This window comes from Onthophagus taurus, chromosome 2 (assembly GCF_036711975.1).
Source record: "Onthophagus taurus isolate NC chromosome 2, IU_Otau_3.0, whole genome shotgun sequence".
Lineage (NCBI taxonomy): Eukaryota > Metazoa > Arthropoda > Insecta > Coleoptera > Scarabaeidae > Onthophagus > Onthophagus taurus.
Genome location: NC_091967.1, coordinates 11,575,736 through 11,593,841, shown reverse-complemented (window position 1 = coordinate 11,593,841; position 18,106 = coordinate 11,575,736). Strand labels below are relative to the sequence as shown.

The following is an 18,106-nucleotide window of genomic DNA, read 5'->3' as shown; positions in this document are numbered from 1 at the left end:
AAGCGTCTGGTCCGAGGAAAAATTGCGAAAGTAGCTCTTTATACGGTTTTAAGATAGTAAAATACCGGCTTTGTGTGTTACCAACTGCTCCGTAATATCGTTAGGGAATTTAGCAATAAATTTTCCTTAGCTACGATATTGGCCCGGACACCACAGAGCGGTTGAACAATATTTCGAGGCAACTACGTCGAAATATTGGCTTACCGTCTCGTAGACTAATCAAGGGAACGGTATAATAAGGAAACTAATAGCGCTGTTTAGCATTTTCCCGCCGGGTTACTTAATGCCAGTAATTTCCTGAGAGCTCTCTCTTTTTTGTGCCCCGTGATCGCTCCACAGGTGTACTGTTATTTCGTCGGTTAATTGGATTCTGCAAAATTCGTCCTGCTGCACTCCTTTCCATACTAATCGATGATTACTTTTCACCACTTTGCCCAACGTCTCGCCGTAATGTTATCAAGAAAAGCTTCCGGATATCGGATGTCCTAGCTTCTTCGGTAATTAATGACCTAGCTGAAGCTAAGAATGTAACTTTCTGCAGCTTTCCTTAATGAGGATCATTAGACTGTCGTTAAAAGGTGCGTTAAACCTGAACTTTGTGGTTAATGGAAGTGGAAGAATAGGATAAGCTGGTTTTATGCTCCGATTAGTACACCAAGAAATTATTATCTGCATTTAAAAAAGGATCTTAAAATTAACGGAAATTTATTTTGTATAAAAAATATACAACATAGAGCGCTTAGAAATTCATATAAATTCTTAAGCAAGAAAAAATAATAATAAACTCGCATTGTTTCACCGTGTATAGGGAACAACTGGTATAACCAGATAGTGACGGGACAAATAAAACAACACGCTTAAGCATCTTAAGTGTCGGTTGATTTGTGTATAATGGGCGCCGCAATAAAACCGAAACGAATTTAAGCACACCTGGCCGCTTCTGGCCGGGCCAAATCTCTGTGCTTGTTTTCGTGTATTTTATGTAAGTGCCCGGATCGTCAAATTTGCATAGCGGCACTAAGGGTCCTAATCTGGACTTTATCTCGCTCTCTGCCTTAACTTGTGGCAGGTCGCATTCAACGTAGTACGTGTGCGAATCGGGGCTGCATAAATCTCACGCGTGTATCTGGTTATAACATATTCGCTTGGCTTAAGTGCTGTGGGATTTTTATACGTCTTGCATTAAACCTTTTCTTTTATAATACAACTTATGGATAGTCATAAATTTAATCAAGTTATTTTTGCCTTATAAAACATTTTCGGGAAGCATTTCCATATAAAAGTAGCAATATAAAATAGAAATTGAGTTCAATTCAATTTGTTACAATATATGTTTGATATGCAACTTATGCGCCTTCGGGAGACGTCTCTGAGCACATCTTGGGAAATCACTCGCTGTTGGGAAATGTAATGCGATTTTCAAAGAAGAGAGAAATGATATTTTTTACCATAAGAAATGCATTTATAATATAAAAAATAAATACAAAAAAATAATCATCGATTTAATTGAGATCAGAAAGATAGAGTCCCATTTAAATAAACACCGTTATTAGGGAGGATTGAAAGAATTCGAGAAACAGTGATTACAAAGCATTAAGAATCGTAAAACAAACGTTGCCGAACGTTTTCTTTCATCCGAGTAAATTAGTACCACCACCGAATATTGCCTTGTGGGAACACCATCTTAAGTAGCCGTCGATTTTATCTGCTCAACCATTATTGGGCGGCAACCCAAAGAAGTATAGAAGACCCGAAGAGCTGGCTGTGAGGTCTCAATCCGTCGTCGTCGTCGTACCCTTTCTGCGGCTCGCGTAATCGCCAATCTTCCCCATAATCAGCGGAAAGTTTAAAAAAGGTTGAAAAACAATGGGCCCTCAAACCGGCCGGTCACAAGAGTTGGTATTGGGTGGTCCGGCCCATTTCCATGGCTCGACGACCGCCCATTAGACGCATGATTTACGGGCCCGTCAACCGCGGCCCGGTAATGTTTTAATTTTCGTTCGTCCGAACTCTCGAAGGAGCTTCGATCTCCCGAATACCTGGGACCCAACGAGAAAACAGATTGCCAGCCGGCGTGTTTGTTTTATGCGTCTCACGGTGTGATTATCTTTTAATGGGCGACCCGAAGGATGAGTCACAACAGCCGCTTCCATCGATTCACACACTTGTTCTTCGAGAACCATTAGGGCGATATCGTATAAGTGAAGAGGATAATTCTGAAACTCGTAAAACATCGACAGCAGGAACGACGAAAATTCGTTTCAGCACGTTCGATCATCCTTTATATCATCCACTAAAATACCTCAGCAAAATTTCCCATCAATTTATTCCCATCAAACGCACTACTCAAAACTTTTCCAATTTCATCAGATACATGATATCTGAAAAATAAACAAAAAAATAATGGAGGCATTTAAAACCTATTATTATTCCTTATAAAATGAAGTAAACTTTATAATAAATTTCCGTTCAAACTTTTCTATCGTCTTGGAAAGACTGTCTCCCAGTCGTAGTTTGAAAGAACGATTTATAATTGGTAAGGCTTAGCGAGGGGATAACAAACTTCCGGTCGTAGTTTTCCGTTTTTCGCCCAACAAAAAGCTCATTAATAAACGGCGAACGACTGGGACTTTCTGCAGGCGATTGTGTCCGCGACTCTGTCTGTAAACTTAAAGCTTTATCTGAATTCGAACCCAGGCGGCGCTTAATTTCGACCTCACTCTCTATGGATGCAGCAAAGACTACTACACAAAAGCAAACAAAGATCGGCGAGACATAAAATTGGGATTTAAATTGAAAAATAGACAAGATCTATAGAGATATTTTCTTGGACGTATAAAGGAATATTAAAAACACCAATTTTTGATAAAATGATGTGTTAGAAATATGTTAGAGTATACTGGCTAATATGATAGAGAAGATTTTGAAGGAAGTAAGTATATTGATAATTAATTAACATATTAATTAGATTGATAATGAGCAAGATTTTGGATGTTGCGAGCTATCAGAAATGATATATAGGGAGACCAGCGATATTATTGAGGACAATATTGAAGGATATACAGAAGGATATCGAGAGATATAGACTAGAGTCGATAGGATATCAGGTATAATATTTAATGATATCGATAGATGATGACAAATATGTTGAGGGATGCTATGGTAGAATTGAAACATCTCAAGAATCTCTGTATTGAGATTTTGATGCAGCGATTTTGATACCATAGACAGTATTCTAAAACATTTGGAAAACTATTGAAAGATATCATTTCTGAGGTTGAGAGATATGATAGACGATTTTAGAGGTGTGAAGGTGGATATTGATATCTAATGGACTGCGCTGGGATGTGTCACCATCATTTTGATGCCACCGATGATGTTGGAAGACTTTAGAGATGGCGTTTAAAAAACAAAGATGATGTTGACCGATGTTGGGAACGATAATTAGTAATACCATTAATCATCGATACATGATGGAGGTGTTGTGTGAAGCAAGTGGTGCTGATGAAAGATATGAACTACTATGTGGAGAAAAGTCAGGGACAATGTTAGGAGAGAAAAGAAACGATATTCGAAAAAAAGTTTTGAACTTGTTTCTGAACAAGGTTGCAACATGACATCCAAAACATTCTAGCTACTCAGAATATAGTTGATCACTCCAGTACATAGTGGATGACAGTTATGTCTTAGCCACTTGTGAATCAATCGATTGAAATTGAATCTAAGAAACACTCTCAATTCGAAAACGTATCAGCAGAAAAAAATAATCGCTTTGCTTAGCACCATATTATTGATATAATGATACAATCAAACACTTCAATATCTATAATTAATGTAAATATCGGAATTTGAATGGGTATTTTTATTCGACAACTTCCACATCAAAAGACTATACACCGGTGTACAAGATTGTGCAGAACAATGAGTTATATTATCATTATTGTTGTTATTATCGGTAATGGTTATTTAAGCCGATCGATAAATAACGAAACAGCGGTTTTAATGAGGCTGCCTTTACCCCGACATCGACGCTCTCACGAAACCGAAGCCGCGTTGTTGGTAGCCGGCTCCGGTGGTCATCGCTTCAGAACCCGCAGGCTCCAGGATTTACGCTGCCATAATCGTACCCCTTTAATTAACCTCCATTTCCGAACCTGCGTGTACATCGCGTTATCTCACTATTTCAATGGTGGGACGTTTATGGTTACTGATTAGGGATGTTAGCAAGCACTGGATTTCAACCAGATTGCGACGACCGGAAAATTACACAATACACGTCGTCCATGCTTATATCTAAAATTTACTAATCAATTTTGGAATATTATTGGTGGTCATACTATGAATATTATCTATTTAATAGATCGGTATATTTAAATATAAATGTAACGCTCATAGATAGAATCCAACTCGGATATTCCTCAAGTTGCTCTACCTATTCCATGTTCATACATAAACACGGGGTATTCCCCGAGTTATCTATACTATGTGTAAATCTCAGACGCTAGTTCTAGTTTTAATTGTTATTCAGTGTTAGATTGTTGTATATTTTTTATTGAACTAAAACTAGAACTAACACTAGATCTAGAACTAGAAAAATTCGGGTTTAGCCGTTCGTCTCTCAAGACGGCTAAACCCGAATGATTTTAGTTCTAGGTGTTGTGTTAGTTCTAGTGATAGTGCTAATGTAAAACTAGAACTAACACAGACTTAGAACTAGAAACATTCGGGTTTAGCCGCACGTCGCTCAAGACGGCTAAACCCTAATGATTTAAGTTCTAGGTCTTGTGTTAGCTCTAGTGATAGTGCTAGTGCAAAACTAGAACTAACACTAGATCTAGAACTAGAAACATTTGGGTTTATCAATTCGTCTTCAGACGGCTAAACCCGAAACTTTTTAGTTCTAGGTCTAGTGTTAGTTCTAGTTTTAATTGTTATTCAGCGCTAGGTTGTTGAATATTTTTCATTGAACTAAATACAAAGATAACACAATTTTTATAAATACAATCCGTTATATCGAAATTTTACCTAATACAACATAAACGTTTTATCTGTAGTAATATCTATATAATAAATTTATTACGATCAAGATTTAATATAACGCATTCCTATGTTTAAAATACGAAACGTTAAAACACACAGGTGTTTAGAGAAATCGCTTCGGTCACGGTTTAGGCCAACAGGTTCACGATTTCGTGCGTACTCTCCGACGAAGTGGCGGTAAAGAGACGACGTTTAAGAGTGTGTTGGCTATATTTCGCAACACGATTACAATTGACAATCACTTCTTCTACCAACAACGAACACCTAAGCTTACTAAATCAACCTAGACGGGTTAAACGACGCGAGCAATGGAACGACCGTCCGGAATTTTATTTATAAGATGACGATGGTGCGACCAAAAATTTACAATTACCACACCAAAGAGAACTGCAACGAAGTCGTAGTAGTATAAGAGATTTTGTTCTTTGGCTGGAGTTTTGCTGGAAAACTGCGTCCAGAATTAACGCTGTATAAGAAGTTTGAAATTTACGGTTAGTTTTACGGCTTCATCTCGTCGGCTTGTCGACAACGAGTTTCTGTTTCTTAAAAACTTTGATTGGATTTTATTACTTTTGGAAGTGAAGGGGGAAGTTAAAAGGGATTTCTGGACATTAAACATAATTTTAGATTTAACTACTGCTAGTGGGTTTCTAGAAGGAAATGATTTCGCGGTTGTTGTGAATTAAATTGAGATAAAGTTATAAAAAAGAAAGATTAAAAAATTAACTAACCAACCTTGACACGGTTATCACCTTATAGGAATTTCGGATCGCAATTATTGAGTTTGCGTTCGAGAAAGTCTCTTCATTCTCTATTGAGTTACACTTCAATGGCATCCCGGTTAGACGTAAAGATATTACGAACTTTATAATTAGACGCGAAGTTACGAAAGGAGGCGCAAGTCATTCTGACATTATCACGATTTAGTATAGTACTTTATAATTGCCGGATAGTTAAATTGTTCGTTTTAATAATTACAAAAGCTTACTAAGATACGAGGAAGTAACAAAACATCTTGCCATTTATTACCTAGAAAATTACTCGTACAAATTTATTTCTTTCAAAGTAACATCGGAATAGAGGGTGTGATAATAAATGACTCAGAGGAAAAGTTATTACCCTCATAAATTTTGTTTTAAAATGAAGTCAATAGTTTCTTCCTTCCGGCTAACATTCAATATTCATAAGCTTATACCGCGTCACCGAGCAAATTGCACATTTGGCCGCTTCCCAACAAAAAGAGAAGCCGCTATCTCGTTCACCGACAACGTTACGGATTAAAATATCTTAACCGCAGACGCGCCATTCTCTGAGAATAAAATGTCCCGCGAAATCCGGGCAAATTGCATCAAGCCCTGCGAACAAGTCCCAAGTTCGAGCCAGGAAATTCCGGCAATATCACGGGAAATAAACTCTAGGAGCCGCTTCGCGTTCGTCTACCGTTCTCGCTTTCCCCATCTTCCACTCTCTCTCTTTCCCTTTCTCGCTAATCCGCAGTTTTCAATTCTCCCGTATACGTTCCAAATTTCACGGTCCACGTGGCCACCTACACCGAAAACCTAGTGCGGTCTCTGAAACGACTCGACCGTTCTGAAAGTAGAGCACGACGTTAATGCTAAAAGCGTTGAGGTAGGTTTTCGAACGAGGCGACACGACTGCCTCCGTGGTCTCCTCTCTTTCAAACGTTTATTTGCTTGAACATTGGCCTATACATTCGTGAAACATTAAACGTTCTAACCCGTCAAGAAATACGTTCGTTCTAAATACTATTACGCCCACTATAATAGCTACTGAAATTCCATAGCATATAACTTAAATCGAATAATAAAGAAAGTTTATGCTTATTGGTAAATCTACAGATAGGTTACATAACGCAAAATATAATAGTAGAAGATCTATCTTATTAAGTTATTGATAACCAACTTAGGTTTAAAGCCAAGGACGTTAAGTACAAACATCGAAATATTCAACTAAATTAATTGAACCATTTAAAAGTCCTTTAAGTTAATATCATAGACATGTGACATTCTTTCGTTGTTAAGTGCAGGTGTATCCGTGAATGTATTAAAAGCAATACGCCCACAACTAGAGGTACTAGAATTCCATAGTATATAAGTTACGTTGATATAATGGACTAATACGGGGAAGGGAGTGTCTGTTATAGCCAAAAATCGGTTATATAAAAATTATTAATTTGCGCTTTAAACGTGCGAATGTCTGAAGATGCACAGATAAACCCGAAACTTTCTAGTTCTAGTTTTAGTTCAATGAAAAATATACAACTATCTAACGCAAAATAACAATTAAAATTAGAATTAGCACTAGATCTAGAACTAGAAAGTTTCGGATTTAGCCATCTTAGAAATAATTTCCAGGATTTTTTCTTAGCCACTTTAACTATTAAGTTTTTTTACCGCAAGTCTCTACAATGAGTAGATTCCGAGATAAGTACTTTGCACGCTTATTTGGCCATTCTGTACATAAAAAAAATATTGGAATAACTTTCTTTAAAAAATCCTATAAGTGTTGTGGTAAATGATTTCTGTCGTCGTTAAGAACAATTGTGTTGTGGTAGCCTAAAGAACGCGTTCCAGATTTCGTAACAACGACCGCGAGGTAAACCACCGAAATTTCATCGCATAGTTTTGCGAACAATAGTACAGGCTTTGTGGGCGTTGTTTTTTGCTTGCCGGAACAAGTCGGATTTTAGGTCGACGTGTTATGGTCGTTATGTCACCGCAACCGTAACGTCGTGACTCGCAATCCTTACACATTGTACGACGTATATTATCCTAACGAATAACAGAGAGAGAACTTACAAACTCAACTTTCAGACGTATTCAAAATTTGTGTAGTCAATACATACATCAAAAACCCTTGTACCAATTTGAAAAGTTGTAATACATGAATTTGTTTGAGATTTACAAAAGGTTGACTTTATCCATTGGAGGATTAAAATAAACGTGAAAGGATGAAGTTTCTCTTATCAATTTTCCTCGCATCCTTGTTTGAATAGAGAAATTCAAGTGCGACCTCGAAGAAGTTGAATTAGCGGGGGAAAGGGACATTTCGAAGTCAATTAAGCGGACGTTACGCCATCTCCGTCCCCGAATGTGGCCGAAAAGAAAGGCTTGCGGAGTGTTCATTAACGCCGCTTTTCTTGTCCGGTGCACGCTTAATTAAGCGTTATTCCGTCGGCGTGATTGCTTGTCCCTTGATGCAAGAAACCGAACCAAAAGATGGGCGCGAAGCACAATGGGTTTAATTTCAATTTCAAAACACACCTGTCGGCAATATTCCCAACAATTTACATGTTTAATCGCGGCATAATTTATCTCCAATTCAATGCAACTGTGGATAATGTCACCATCAAGATGAATATTATACCGAGAACAATACACAATGTACACATAAAAGTATTCTAAAAGAATATAGTTTATTAACAAATTTCTTATACATTTTTTTATGGTGAGTTTAAAAATATATATGTTATGTTCTTTAGGTTTGTTATTGTTTTAGTGTTCATTACTGTTGAAATACTTTGTTGTCTGTAAACTGTAGCTCGCTCAAGGTTGCTCAATATACGACTTTTACATAATCCATGATCGGCAGCCGAGCATACCACACATTGTTCGGGTACAATGCGTGCCAGATCGAACAGGTATTTGGGTAATTGCGAGAAGAATGTTTCTTGTGGCGTAAAACAATATCATTATCGTACATCGCCGGCACTTTCTAGATAAATACAATGAGGGCGAACAATAACCTGTCCAGAATTACGTGTTTATAAGAAAAACAAATATCAACTTGTTGCCGTAACTACTTAGACTGTATATTTTTTATTTAAAATATATAATTTTGTACAAACATAAAGTCTAAAGTTACGGTAATATTCAAAATGTAAATTTGTAATTTCTGGAAAATGTATGCAGCTGGAAAAGCATCATTATTTTTTCGTAATTTACATTTTTTGCGAATGTTAGGTGTTTTATTACAGTTGTTTATTAAAGTTGGCTCGCAAAAATTTACATTTGAAATGTTGCAAATTTTAATTGAAAACAGAAAATCAAAACAATTGTAAAAATTCAATGGAATGTTAGCGAGTTGTTTTTCTAATTAGTAGTAAACAAACTAAAACAAACTTTGTTATGAATGGGTACTGAATTATTTTGTGCAACACATTTGTGCAAGATTTTTTTGCAAGGTTTTTGTAACTGTTGGAAGTAAGTTCTTAGCTCTCATGTAAAATCCATTGCTCTTGCAATTAGCTAACACGTGCATGTTTTAGGCGGCGGGGAAGTTCTCTATAAATTCGTTCTGCTGTCGTTGTTAAGACGTTATATTACCATGCTACTCTGTCACAACACAAGATCATTGATATCAACTCACTTTTCTATAATCTGATATCTTGCACTGTCAGTGAAATATCTCCACAAAGCTGTTAGCAGCAGGCGAGCATGATATTCAGTTTCGTGAAAAGTTAGGATTGGAATTATTCCATGAGAGTTTGCGTGATGCTGGATTTCTCTATATTCGTTTTGGGGATCACCTCGGCTCGCCGCAACTATCAATATGAATCCGACTAGATTGATCTAACTAGATCGATGTCGAAGTTCTTGAATCTAGTAATATAATGTTCCCGAATGCAATGAATTGAATGTACAGCAGAATGTACTTTAACAAAGAACCACAGATGTTCCTGATACTTTTTAAAATATCATCGATTAACTATTGATGAGATTATGGCATATTATGAAGACCAAAATACACGAAATGTTATGAATAGTGGCGTCAAACTCCTAAATCGAGACTTGCCGAATCGAGTCGTCTGAGTTTGTCCATACCACTCGAATACGATAATCATCCACACAACCCGAGGATGACTCGAAGAGGGTGATTGGAGGCTCATTGATTCCAGTTTTCTCGATTTCTTCTATACGCCCTGAAAAAACTCATTTGTTCACCGGAACCGCCTCCCCAAGATTACTCAAAAACTGTAACAGTTTCTTGCCTCCGATCTTCTCATGGTCCAATCTTTGCCTGTTGGTAAGGTGTTGCACTTAATCTCACAACGTCTTGTACATAAAATAGTTATCGACCTAAATTTTACGAAACATCCAAGACCGAACCTGTCTCATGATTGATAGGCATCATTAACTCGAGAGAGAAGATTAAGAAATTAATTGCATGGATTAATGATTAACGATTGCAAATTTGTAGAAAAGAGTAATAAAGGGCAATACATCACTATATAATACTAACACAAAAGTAGCTATATAACTAATTAATTAAAATTCAAAAATTACCATTATTATTAAAATTAATGGGAAATTCCTGCGGTGTGTGCAAATATCCATAACGTGATCTATTTGTTATAGAGCTAAACATAAACATACATTTCCTTCATGGTCGTTAATTTTTATCTAGATTTATGATCTACATTCCGTTCCGTTTACTATTGCTGTTTTTCATATATTTTATATTCAATTTTAAAACATTAAATGGTACGCGATTTTAAAAAAGGAAACTGTTTGTACATAACGTTGATCATTTAACTCCTGTCAACGTAGCAATAAAATTTTAATTTACTACGCTTTTATTTGCAATAAACACGGGGATAACTATTGTTGAAGCTTAACGATATACACAATAGCTTGTCGTGTCGTCACAAGGCTCACCTTTACAATATGGTTTTAATGAATTTCAACAAAGTATTAAAAAAAAAATAAACTTTCCTTTTATTTCATCAACTTTTAACATCTCACATCGTAAATTTTTGATAAAAAACATACACCGATAAAAAAGAAATATTCAAAACAATTTCTCAGTGTGTAAGTCTCGTGGAATCTATAATAACAACATCAAGAATCATTAATAGCTACAACGCGATTAAATTATTAGAAATAATTATTGGGTGCGTATAGGAGAACAAACCGGTAAATTCACACATCGACCTCCAGTTACTACATAGTATCGTAGATAAATTATGATCGGGTACCTGTCGAGAAGCCAACAAGTGTATCGTCGAACGCGTAACTTTCAAATTGTGTAATTACCTCAACATGTAGACCTCAAATGATTATATAGTGTGATTCACATATATAATACATGTACAAAACACAAACGTTGTCAGGTTGTTAAAGTGTTTAGAATGTAAATTTTCGTATCTTTATCTTCATACATATCTCTTAGAAAGTGGCAATTCCTTGAAGATAATGTAAGAAGTCATTTTCTTTGATTTAACTATTAGTTGTTTGTATTTTAACAGATATCATTATAACTGTAGAATATAAAATGACTGTTAATTGCAACGTAATAAATCTTACTGTAACAAAAAAATTTTGTTGGAACTACTTGGACTCATACAATAATGATATGAGATACGATATATCAATTTTTCTGGTGTTACCGCAGTTGTGATCAATCATTGTGAAAAATAGTTGTAGAAATATGAGATCAGTTGGGACCATATTGACGAAGTAACTGATGACATAGTGGAAATTGGAGCAGCCTGGTTTCGAAGAGTTTATAGGGGATCACATAGACATAACGAATCAACGACTATCAAAAATGATTGAAAACGCGTCAAAATATACTATGAATATTATGGATGTTAGGTTGGAGAAAATAGTAATTTTTTGGTTAATTTTTCCTACTTGCTCACCTTGTATATCCTTATATTTAAGTACACGAATAAATTTTGCTTAATAAATAACTACAATGTTGTTTTTGAATGAAAATTATCATTTCCTCGCTGTAATATCGATAGCCAATTACAGTAAAACGGCTCGTGTCGGTACAATTTAATGCGACAAAACATATCCAAAAGGAATAAGAGGTTCCGCAGACCGCTTAGCAGCCGATCGAAAGCAATAAATCAATTAATTACTCTCTAAACGGTCCGAAAGGAATAGCGGTGCCGTTCTTGATGTTCTTGATTAACAGTCCGCGTTTCCGTAGAAGAGAGTCGCGTTTTGCACACAACTCGCAGCAGGCGGTTTGTTTAAATTAGAAATTAATAATCTGCGAGTATACGACCGCTCCTAGATGTCGCGTTGGAGTTTATGCATATCGTCGTAATTAAGTGGCAGTTCGCGAACTGTTGCGTAATAATCATCTTATCTAAATGGGAATCGCGACGGTTTTGCATTGATTTACGTCCATATACTTTGAATACTTAATTCCCATCTTGATATTTACGCCATAAGCAGCTATTGCAGTTGAACATTTCCTTAGGATGAACATACCAATAATATTTCAGCCATTCACCACATTCATGCAATATCGACTACCTTCCATTTATAGTGATTCTTAATCTAAATATTTTTTGAAATCAAGTTTCAAGAAAGATTTACCAGTATGAACAAGTTCACTTGTAACCGTTATTTGGGCCCATAGATCTCATTAACGCGATTTCTAGACTAAACATAAATATAGATGGCGACTGAGACCATAAAATCGCATCGATGTACACGTCAAAACGAACCGTGTTTATCAATTTAGCGAGTTCAGGACGTCTTTAAAACGACCTTAATGTATATAAAGTTCTGTCAAAACTCAAAGTAACCAAATTAATAACTGCCCTACTAAATAAACGTGTTAAATGCCAAGAATACGCGACAAACCGCCACAAAATGTGTCCCACTTCCTTGCATTTAACCGGACCACGAGGTTCACACCAAGTCGTGAGATGCTTGAGAAGTAATAAATGGTTGGGATATGAACGTACTTTAGAACGTCGTCGTTGCGAATTATATGTGGAAAACACACCGTCGGAGATTTACTGTTTTAAAGATCGCCAAATTGCTCGTATTATTTCATCCGAGCTATAATGGAAATGTTTGGGATTCTAGAATTAACTAAAATAACAGATATTAATATTGTGTTAAACTAAGTTTTGTATATAAAGTAATTATTATAACTTGTTGCCAAAAAAATATGGATCAATTATTACCACTACTAACAAACATAGTGTTTACCTAATTAAGGCAATACAGGTGAACCGCAACGTTTTATTGAATCATTTACAACAATGATAATACAATAGACTACTTTACGACGTAGTCTACAAAAGGACTTTACCGTCTCATTATCTACAAATAATTACTTGGTATCCCTAATGACACCTCTAAACCTCTTCACACTCAATTCCTCGATTAACACGTCGTAAACGCGAGATATTTTATAACGTATCGTGTACCCCATTGGAGCACGGTGCTAAAACATTCCTTGAACCGACCAACAACAACATGGGATTATCCAGACTAATTATAGCAGCTATCGCTTAATAAGATTAATAATTAGATAAATGTTTTAGTCTCAGGGAGTTCCAAAGTTAATTTGCATAATTTTATCGTGGGAACGTTTATAAATAGAAACCATAGAATTTCCCTTTAAAGAATCTTCGACGTACACATGAATGATCGAACACCAAAGATAGTAAATTTAATATTTAATTAAAAACTTACTTATAGTTCCTTGAATATGATGTACATTCTGAATAAAGATAAATAGCACAAATGTACTAAGTCGTCCCTTGCTCTTGAGTTCCATTCCCTGCAACAAAATATTTTTATATAAATATGTAACTAAGTATTTGATAGTATATAATAATCAAAGATACTTTTATTAAATAAACCCTTCCCTATTAATTTCATTTGCTGACAGTAATCCAGGGTCAGAATGGTATAAAAGGAATATCGAAGTGTATAAAGCTTTCATGAAAGTACCAGATGTCCGTAGTTGCCTCGAAACGTTCGTTTTACTACTTAGTTATAACTCATTTCTTTAGAGAACACGTCGCTGATTAGCCAATGATTATTGCTACAAAAACGGCTCATAAAAGAGATTCATTAATCTAGCGGCAAGGCGGCATTAACCGCCATTTATTTCCAATACGGAGTTTCTTCACTCTAAGCCCCTGTACTTTGCTTTTTATACCGCGACTGTCGTAATTGTCGTTTCCTCTTAACGAGAGGGAATTCCTTTTAACTCGCGCTCAAACAGTTCCTTCGAACAATTAGAAGTCCTGGCGTCGAAGAAAACACTCCCTGCTGAACGCTTTCCATAGAACTGAAGGAGAAGTAAGATGTGTATAGATACGGTTTCGGTAACAAGACGGCTTTAGATAGTTCCTCTATAGAAATAACTTTTATTTGAAGTGTTTTCTTCCATTTCTAATGGTTGGAAAGTAATCGAATAAAATTTCTTAGTGTTTCACCAATTTCTTTAGATAATTTATTTTATTACAAAGACTTATTTTCATTTAACTGAAAAAAAGAATAATGAAAGGGTACCTAATAAAATATAAAAATCTGTTTTCGAATTCATGTAAATAGAATATATGATAAACCAGCAATTCGAACTGCTAAATGATGTAAATAATAGGGCAGAGAAATATGATGGGTGACTCATTTATTGTGACACAGTTTGTTACAGTACTCCTCCTACAGGGTTACTCTAGCACGACGAGAGATCTCGTAGGTGCTTTGGCAATCAGTAGTTGTCATCAGTGGAATCATGAGAGATGGTCTAGATTGGCAGAGCTACCTGGGGTGAAACATAGCCCTTCAGCTGCGTTGGCAAAACGTGTTTAGATATTGATAGATTAAGGATGATTATGTGGTTAATCGCTGGAAGAGATGCACGAGAATATTGAAATAGCTTTACTAAAGAAGGTTATGTGTATTCCGTTGATACTTCGATTGGAAAGTTAAGTTCTTGCGTGTGTAACTCTATCTTCACATCAGTGTATAAAGAAGATTTTGTTCACATTTCTTCTAGCGACATTAAGCAGAGCACTTTTTGTCATTAGGCATCTCAGACCGTCATCCATTCGGGTAACCTATTTATTATAGTGTTGCCACATGTAAAATGTAATATAATAAATAAATAAATTGAGATATGTACAATTCCTAGATTGAAATTGAGATGGATCTTTTCACTTATTTTTTCAAATTCAGCTCAACGCTAATGAACAGGTCCAATAACATCATATGAATAAAAATCGTCTAAATGGAGTCCGCGTTAATCCTAAAAATACTGCATTTCATTAACAATTTTCAAAAAGGAACATGTTATAGTGTTGTCACACAGTTTGGTCCTTTATCGCACATCTATATCTTGTTTTACTACGACAATTTCCTTTGAAGTACCTTGAAACTACTAATTACAATTGTTGCATATTCAAACGCTGAAATGAGCTATATTGTGTTTGGAGACTATCGTGCAAATAGGAAAGTTCCAGAACTACGTCGTCTTTATCTGACATGTTTTCCGGTCACCAACTAACTTGGCACGTGTTATTTTAGAAACACGATGAAAGCAAATTAGATTACTTGAGAAACTATCTTATGATATTGAAAAAATTAACATATACATCGGAGGTAGAAGAACAACTTTTATTTATTAATGAGGGAGTATTAATCGGTCTAATTATTAAGTATTTTAATTTAATAAGTTTGAATGTGTACAGGAATTTCAGTTTTATTTAGTGTGCCTTATTTCCAACAATGCATGTTGTGAAAATTACCTAATTATACCTAATTACCTAATTACTTAAGCGAAATTTTCGCGTTTAATTTGATTACTGCACCGTGCAGTAATATTAGAAAACCGCAAGAATTTGATTATCCAGCATGAAAGTTCCATGCAGCATTCCAATTTGTAAACTTTGTAAATTAATTACAGATTTCAACCACCATCAATAAAAATCTGTTAAATGTGTTTTAGTGGTTTCTTTTTTATATAAGTGTGAATAAAACTATTATTGCTCTCCAAATTGGAAATATTTGTAGTTTTTTTTTCCGTATAAATCAAAAAGTAATAAAACTAAAACACACACAATCTGTTAAAGAAATATTTATGCAACGTATAACGTTTTGATGGAGAAATTTAAGGAGAACGTTAGCAAACAACGTTTAATGTGTGCTCTCCGTTAAAAGCTGCCGACGCAAAAGCTCTCACCATTAAAAATTGTTTGCCAATATTCGTTCAAACAAACGTCTCTTCGCGATCTCCAGGTATGATACATCCACTAATGTGTCTTCCTGCTATGCACCAGGAGAAGCAGATTTGCTTAGTCACCATGTTCTCCCGTTAATATAATAATCGTAAATATTAATGAAAATTATGTGTAAAAATTATTTTAAAGATAAATCTTAGGAAAAGATAATTAGCTTTCTCTACTATGGTGTATATAGAGATTGTAAAGTTCAGTTCGTGCAGAATCGGTGTTTACAATTAATTTCGCGTGTGTTGAACGATACAATGCCGAGCTGCGGAAGTTTGTGGTCGATTTGGCGAAAACGGTTTATGTACGTATGTGTGCGGCGCGGTCGTGTTCTTTTAATTGTGTTTAGGGGACCCGGCCGCGTATATTGGTGCTGAGGTTAATTTGCGGTTTTAAGTACACAGAAACGTAATTACATCTATAGGGCGGCTTGCTTTCCTGTAATTGGAAAACGCGTTACTGCGAACCGCGAAGCCATGCGGATTTATTGTTTCAACAAGGCTGACCTTTAAACCTTATATTCTATCGAATTCGTATTTGTTTGTTTCAAATGTTTCAAATTGGATTATATATTTAGATTTAAACAATATTTATTTATAATGTTAGAATTAATTTAAAATAATTTAAATAAATTAAGTAAAAAAGTTAATGAATAAAAAATCTAATAACCTATTAGTAACTTGTGCTAGAGTATTAAAAAGTTAAACGTTTACGGCTCGTACTCAGTTTTGATTTATATTAAGATCTTTTCTCATAATCCAGCAATAAACGACGACATAAAAACACGAAATAAACTTCATATTAAAAGATCGCGTCTTTAAAATGTTGTTCTTTACGAGCGCCATATCATTTGTTGATGGACGACGTGTCGGACGTTTTATAAATGTTAAGTAATTGTTATCATCTCGTAAAAACGTTACAACCTCCAAGTTAGAGGACGTTTTAAAAAATATTGGTATTGTTGAGCTATAGCCATAAATTTTCAACTAAATGTTCGATTTTATTTTAATTTAACTAATGCTTCTAAATTAGAGACCATTGATTCTCATGAGCTGAGTTGAGAGATTCGTATCTTCCAAAATTGCGTTCAAAGGCAGAAAATTTACGAAAGAATTTAAAATCCTATGAGTTGGAGTGATAATTGATAAAATCCGGGTATTAAAGCTATGCGAAGTCTGCCAACAGTTTTTATTGGTGTTGGCTGTAGTTTTCATAACACCATCAACGGATTACCTCCTCTGGTCAAAATTAACTCTACATCCCCGTACACAAACTTCCAGCGATTAATCACATGCAAAGTCCAACCACACCCAAAGACAATTCGGTAACATAGTCTCGCCAACTTCTCCTGCTTCCCAGTTAACACAGTACTTTGGTATTCCATGATTGTTTTGTTATGATATAGAGTGGATGTAACGAAGTCATGTATGGTGTTAGCTTATAGTTTCAAACTATATGTCAAAATAGGTGTCGATGCAAGTACTACCAGACGCATCTGATATAGGCGGAAAGGCGCCGGAGTTTGATTTTCGAAATTAGAAAATTAAGGCTCTAAGCTTTATTAATTATTCCACATAAAATTCGAATTGGGCAAGTGTACAGAAATTGAAGCATTGTATGTCACGACGCACCGCGGCTAACAATTGTTTGGTAAAACTATGACTGACAATGAGAGTGATGCCAAAATTATTTTTCACATAAACTCTACAATTAGCGCAACGATCAAGTTCAGCAATCAATAAATAATCAACTGAAAAAAGTATTAGAATAGATCCATGTTTCCGACATACCAAAGATTATGCCACTTGGTTAATGTTTCATTTTTAATAACAGCGAAAAGGTAAAAGAGATAGGATTAAATAAGCTACTTTCACGAGTGCACTAATAATAATTACAGTAAACAGCGGAATTAATAAAAAATAAGCAAGTTACAGGAAACTCGTGTAAATAACATTAAAAGAAAAACAATGCATAATTGAATTAAATAAATCTAAATAAAAAAAAAATCAATGAAAAAATTTATATTTCAAGACAACAAAGAGAACCCTTCAAAAC

General features: G+C 35.3%; 1 protein-coding gene across 1 annotated transcript in view; it reads right to left on the bottom strand.

Moving 5' to 3' along the window:
* The window catches only part of LOC111425878 (BMP-binding endothelial regulator protein-like), a 90,918-nt gene that overhangs the window by 51,295 nt on the left and 21,517 nt on the right, over window positions 1–18,106 (bottom strand). Inside the window, exon 2 of the mRNA XM_023060168.2 lies at window positions 13,509–13,596. Coding sequence (XP_022915936.1) covers window positions 13,509–13,593 — 85 coding nt within the window. The 5' untranslated portion in view covers window positions 13,594–13,596. The remainder of the gene's footprint in view (window positions 1–13,508; window positions 13,597–18,106) is intronic.